Below are 6,834 nucleotides of genomic sequence, written 5' to 3'. Positions count from 1 at the left end.
TGTATGCTCATTTTGTCAGTATTACTTTTGTGAATGACACTTGGGGAAAGGTTTCTAAGAGATAAAGTTAAGAAACAAGGAGGTATATCTCATCTTCAGGTTTCTCTTGGTGTCTGCACCTCAAGGCAGCATAAACTTATATAAAGATTAGATTTTCTTCTGGGCAGGGCTCTCAACTTGCTCATCATCCTGTTTAATGGCTCAGCTGTGGGGCTGTCTTGGTATCTGAATTCTGCTGAAAATTCTGTCCTTCCCCAACTATGGAATGTTGCATACTTTACATGCACTTATTTTACAATTTAAAAAAAAATATATATTTTTTTTAAGGATCACTGAAACATTCTCTTAAGGGTTTTACTGATAGAAATATTGACGTCTTGTAGAATAAAGTTTCCTCTTTGATGGCCCACTTTAAGTACAGATAACAGATTTACCATCACAGTGAATTGCTAAGCACTGTGTTCTTTGTCTTTATTGTTACAGTTGTTGTTTTCTATTTGGCAGGGAGCTGTGTCTGGTTCCGTACAGGCCTCTGACCGCCTGATGAAGGAGCTTAGAGAGATCTACAGGTCTCAGAGTTACAAGACAGGTATGCACACTGTACAAAGGTCTGCTCTGGGTTGCAGGTCCAAGTGAAAAGAACACTTGCAAATAACTCTAGCCGGGAACTAGCGCACATACATACAAACCCTCGCACACAGTAATCATCGGTTATATCCTCTTGATGTGATAGATGGGTATAAGTAAACCTCAAGAGCCATGAAGTTTACATGATCTGAGAAAAACATTTGAAAGCTAGTTTAGTTGCGCAGAATTCAAAAGATATCTAACTCTTTGACTTGTTCTTATGAGGTCAGCTCCCCCCTCAACATGGGTGTGGTGGCAGCACTGTAAATTGCTACACCCTTTACTGTTTCTTGCAAACATCTCTTGTGTACTTTAGTAATGCCTATTAAGCACATGGACGCGCTTTCCACAGCAGATTAACAAAGATAAACGGTATTCTTTGAACAATAAAGTACAAACCAAATAAATATTTTTTGAAATCTTGAAAAGAAAAATTTGGTAGCAATTCCTCACCTTTTTTGAGGTTTAAAATTATTTGTAGCAGAGTTAGCTGACAGTGGTATGCGAGTGTAAGGGCCAGTTAAAACACATTTTATACTTTGCCTCACTGCATTACCTTTTGCTTTATAGAATTAAAAGGGAGATTAAATCGTTACAGTTTATACTAGACCATGCACCGGGAGACGTCTATGGACTTTTATTTAATCAATTTCTTTTGCAGGCATCTATTCAGTCGAGCTTGTCAACGACAGCCTGTATGAATGGCATGTCAAACTAAGGACGTAAGTAACCTTGAGATCTTGCGTCAAGTATTATTTTCTTTTTCTCTGTTAGCATAAACACAGACTGATAGCATAATCCATTTTCCAACAGGGTGGATCCAGATAGCCCCTTGCACAGTGATTTACAAGTCCTAAAGGAAAAGGAAGGAATGGATTACATTTTACTAAACTTCTCATATAAAGTGAGTGAAATAGATTTTGCATTAATAAAAATGATAAAAGTTTAGGACTCTTTGAAGTGTGTAAATTAAAATTTTTTACTTGTCATCGCTACAGGATAATTTCCCCTTTGATCCACCGTTTGTCCGGGTGGTTTCCCCAGTGCTTTCTGGAGGGTGAGTTAATTTAGCTGCTGCACTTTTCACATCTTTCATTCTCATTGACCATGTTCAAGTTGAGGCTGTTTTGTGAATGGTTTGATTCAATTAGGGCTGTCTCTGACTAAGGATTTACGTAGTCTAATCAGAATTGCCAAGGATTGCCTATAGTTGACTGATGGTCGAATCTGTGTGTGTGTGGGGGAGTTACACACAGTAGCTCCGCTTTACACACGTGCGCGCTACGCCACACATGCGCACTGACGCACGCCTCCTTCCTTAATGGTTCGGGTAACAATTTTGGATTTATTCACTAGGAGTGTGCATTTTCACTGGTCTCACAATTCGATATCTCGATGCATCACGATGCATCACCTCAAGGGTTGGAATTTCTAGGCACCTCATTACGATTATGAGTGCTACGATGTGATGTAAAATGAATAGGATAAAGATTTTCTCACTATTTGACCACTTGGTACTTTTAAAGCAAAGTATTTGTAACAATCCAAACAAACTTCATACGTATAAATGAAGCTAACATTGCATATCATTATTATGTTATAACAGCATTATTACTGACCTCTGCTGTTGCTATTTTTATTTCTGATGCTGCTGTTATTAGTATAGAGTCAGATACGTGTTGAACTACGCACTTTACAATGATCCAGCCAAACCACGTTCACGTACATCTATACGTTTTGTCTCGTATAGTGTAGGTACATGTTTTTGTCTTGTCTTTAATCATAAATTGATTATTGTAATCTTGTATTGAGCACCATGGGCTTTTGTTCATTTGTGTCTCTATGTGGATGAATAACAATGAACAAACTTGCCAAAAACGTCATGCACGGCTTCCAGACTGCAGTCTGAAGAGGAGATGTTAGCTAGCGCTAACTGCCTTCACTTTTCCAGTAGTTGGAAAACGACGGACCAACTTTAATTAATAGACACACCGTGACCTGAACTTTACATTTACAGCCAGACCGAAATGTAGCGTTCTTATTTTCCTGTGCTGCCTGTCGCTTTCACTGTCGCGCTCTGCTACCTGTCACGTAGCTGTCCTTTTGAAGAATGACGAGAGGACGCTCCTCCTATTGAATCTTTGACTATTCGGAGTCACCCCTAGATACAGTAGTGTCTTTTTCTTGTGGAAGATGACTTTATTGTGGTGTTCTGATGCCCCCTTTCACTGATAATCCTTTTTGTGTCCCTTCTTTAGTTATGTTCTAGGAGGAGGTGCTCTGTGCATGGAACTTCTCACCAAACAGGTATGTCAAATGGTATTATTTTAAATACCATTCTTAAATGAATGTGAATTTGCACGGCATACTATTAAATATAACTTCAGATTGTATTTGCATCTTTCTTATGTTTTTAGAACATACTGTTACTGACATTGCGTTTTCTGATTGCAGGGGTGGAGCAGTGCCTATTCCATTGAGTCTGTCATCATGCAGATCAATGCCACTTTAGTCAAAGGAAAAGCCAGAGTGCAGTTTGGAGCCAATAAAGTAAGCATGAAAGGATTAGAGGTTTCATTTCAAGTCAGAAAATGTCATGAATGATCTCTTCATAGATCTTTCTCACTTTCTTAGTTTTATGTGTGTGGAGTTCATCTTTTCCACATGTAATAAATGCTGCATAATGTGCGTTATTTGGGATAAAGTTTATTTGGAAGACATGCATGTTATTTTTATAACTGTTAGGTGGAGTTAGGTGTCTTTGTGGATAGGAAGTGCTAGAGATGAAAAGACATGTGTGAAAAATCAGTGTTGGCTGTCAGTGTGAATAGATTAACTCATGGCAACATGACCTGTCTCAACCAAGGGTTAAGCACTTAATCTGGAACCACTTCACTTTCTTATAAAAATGTGGACAGGGACTTCTTTAAAAACTGCAGAGTTACTATAGGTTCACTGTAGAATTACTGCAGTCTCACACAATATCTACAAAGCCCGCATAGCAGTACATAAGCAGAGCAGCTTCAGTCCTCCTAATGTGTCTATGCACAGTATTGAGCGTAGGTCACCCACGTTTTTGCAGTGCTCACTGCCCAACATACTTGTGTAACCACTATAAGCGTTACTGTAGATGATTTCTGCAGCTATAAGGCTACTTGGCCACTTGGAAATACTCATACATATACCAGTGAGGACATTGCAAGTCGTCATTGGTTGTTCAAGGAAACTATCTTGAGCCTGACTGATGAGTTAGCAGCAGTAGTACAGAGCCCTGCATCTGAACTCTGCTACCAGTCTGCACTGCTGCCTTCAGATTCACTTTTTACTCTTCGCTTTTATTGTTACACTCTTCACTAAATTTTCTGTGTAAAATGTCCTTGTAACTGTTGAATTCTTCTTTTTTTCTTTTTTTTTCTTTTTTGCTGGAGTGATGTGAGCAATGTCTTTTGGTTTCAGAATGGTCTTAATTTACCCAGAATTGATGGCAACTTACTCCTAACATAGTCAACAACTAGACAGCATTGTGTGTATTCCTTTCTGAAGTTAATTAATTTGATCATAGTGGAAGTCCATCTTTGTGAAACTGACCACACTCTTACTGAAGTGAAGCTTTTTATCAAATGAATTTGTACAGTCTTGTGTAATTCTGTGGTTAGCAGTCGTGTGTGTGTGTGTGTGTAGAACTACAGGTGCAGAGCCAGGTGGGGGGGGTGTGTGTGTGTGTGTGTGTGTGTGTGTGTGTAAGCAATCTTGTATGAATGGTCAAACAAGGGGAGAATGTGTGTTCATCGTCCTGCACCACACACAGCATTTTGTTCTTGAAACTGGAGATAGTGAGATAGCTCGCTTGTAGAAAACAGCTGCCATTGCTGTTTCCTATTCTGTGCTGTCATAATCCCAGTGCACACTCTAAGGTTGAGTTCATTTTCTTCTTTGAATGCAGAACCAGTACAATCTTGCCAGAGCACAGCAGTCCTACAAATCCCTGGTTCAGATCCATGAAAAGAACGGTGAGTGTGTTTTGTCTCCAGTTTCCTACACAGAGTGCATTACTGACCTTGTTTACTGAAACCAAATCCCTCCCATGCATCAAAGCTGAGGAAAATTTGTGCTTGTACTGTTGTCTTTGTACCAAACATGGACAACATTTACATGCATGTAGTCACATTATTACGCTGAGTTTGTATAACTGGTATAGTGGTTTTAGGGATTTATAGTAATAACAGTAATATGCATTTTTTCACTCTAGATTAATACTTAAACAATAACCATTGTCACTTTGTCTGTGCTGTTACCATGACTCTATTTTAGTCTGTTACTGACAGACTTAAATAGTAATACTTAACATCTTCCTAACTTCATTTTTTTTGGGGGGGGGGGGGTCTTATTTGAGCCTATGTGAGCCTAAAAGCAAAAATACATCACCTTGAGTCAAGCAAGTTTTTGTTAACAGCAGACTGATACTAAATAGTCTAAATGTTAAGTGTGCTGCTAAAAATGGCCTTCCAAAACGGATGGAAAGATTTGGTAGAAAGCTATTCTTCTCCTTGTATGAGATGAATGCTTTTGTACATAACGTTTGACAAATAGTATTTAAAATTTAATAAAATGAAAATCAATTATTCACACAAATGACCAAACCCTGTTGTTCAGACCTTCTTTCCTTCAAAGAATTTGAAGTTTTTAGGAGTGTGTAACATGCGAAGAAAGGCAAGGAAAAAATCAGCAATTGAAACTATACTGTATGTGTACTTTAAACTTAACATTAAATTTCTGCAAATGTGAACTAAACTGCATAATGACCTGAGAAGCTTAACAACTGGCATTATTTAGTGTTGGTATTTTAAATACATAATTATAGATGCATTAATGGACACCAGAAAGCTAAGTGATATAATTTAGTAGTATGGCAGGAAAATGGTGCATAGGTAGACTGATTGCACACTGTCAATGACAAATGTCCTAAATAACAACTATTAAACTGATTTTTGTAACTTGCTGACCTGATACTATTGGTGAGTCCTGAGTCCTGTAATGCGAAGCGAGGTAACTGGCTTATCCAGGTTACCTCGGTAAGTTAAGCTTTACCCGAGGTGTGCTGTCATGGCAATTTACAATACATCTGTAAAATGCTCTGAGCAGTTTATCTTCGTGATTAACTCGACGTTCCCTATATACATACTCTGGCTGTTATAAGTGATGAGAACTATTAATACGCACCACTTGGTTTCATCCTGACTTGTTGCCACGTGCGTGTGTGAAATGATTGTTTGAAGTTATTCTTGACACAATGGCATTACATTCAAACATGTAGCCCTACAGCCTAGGTGCTTTAGGGAGTAGACCTGACTTCGTTCAACAGGCCAATTTCTGAGATGCAGCCCGTGTGTATAATTTAATTATCCTAATTGTTTTCACATATTTAGATTAGACTATTGTACATGTCCAAAAAGTATAATCCTAGAAAAAAAACTCAAAGAATTTACAAGGTGAAATGGGTAAATTTACGAGAACAGGACTCTGGCAATCTCTGAGTTGAAAGTCACAGATTTACAAGAAAGAAATCCTTCTGGATTGTCCCAAGTCCCGATGCTTATCATAATATGGTGATTGTTAGCTAAATCACAAGCATTTCGTTATTGCAAAATCACATTGCAAAGTGTAAATTCATTATCCACTTTTGAGTGTTTCTCTCGTAAATCTGACTAAAATGTCAATGAATGTGAATATTCAATTTTTCTTACATGTAGTTTAGTGTTATTGTAAAATAAACACATTTTAACCTAAAATTATCCTAATACAGTTGTACCTTTTTACATCTCAGTCATATTATACATTAGTCCGTAAGACAAAGTGGAGTATACAGTGAGGAAAATAAGTATTTGAACACCCTGCTATTTTGCAAGTTCTCCCACTTAGAAATCATGGAGGGGTCTGAAATTGTCATCGTAGGTGCATGTCCACTGTGAGAGACATAATCTAAAAAAAAAAATCCAGAAATCACAATGTATGATTTTTTAACTATTTATTTGTATGATACAGCTGCAAATAAGTATTTGAACACCTGTCTATCAGCTAGAATTCTGACTCAAAGACCTGTTAGTCTGCCTTCAAAATGTCCACCTCCACTCCATTTATTATCCTAAATTAGATGCACCTGTTTGAGGTCGTTAGCTGCATAAAGACACCTGTCCACCCCATACAATC

At 37.9% G+C, this 6,834-nt stretch overlaps 1 protein-coding gene across 1 annotated transcript in view; it reads left to right on the top strand.

Moving 5' to 3' along the window:
* The first annotated feature begins 504 nt into the window (after positions 1-504).
* Positions 505-6,834, top strand: part of LOC123959064 (ubiquitin-conjugating enzyme E2 Q2) — a 35,434-nt gene continuing 29,104 nt past the window's right edge. The window contains exons 1-7 of the mRNA XM_046032918.1: positions 505-589; positions 1,289-1,349; positions 1,441-1,531; positions 1,626-1,684; positions 2,886-2,934; positions 3,082-3,177; positions 4,571-4,637. Coding sequence (XP_045888874.1) covers positions 544-589; positions 1,289-1,349; positions 1,441-1,531; positions 1,626-1,684; positions 2,886-2,934; positions 3,082-3,177; positions 4,571-4,637 — 469 coding nt within the window. The 5' untranslated portion in view covers positions 505-543. The remainder of the gene's footprint in view (positions 590-1,288; positions 1,350-1,440; positions 1,532-1,625; positions 1,685-2,885; positions 2,935-3,081; positions 3,178-4,570; positions 4,638-6,834) is intronic.

This window comes from Micropterus dolomieu, linkage group LG20 (genome assembly GCF_021292245.1).
Source record: "Micropterus dolomieu isolate WLL.071019.BEF.003 ecotype Adirondacks linkage group LG20, ASM2129224v1, whole genome shotgun sequence".
NCBI lineage: Eukaryota > Metazoa > Chordata > Actinopteri > Centrarchiformes > Centrarchidae > Micropterus > Micropterus dolomieu.
The sequence above is the reverse complement of the archived record's forward strand: the minus strand, read 5'-3'. Positions and strand labels throughout refer to the sequence as shown.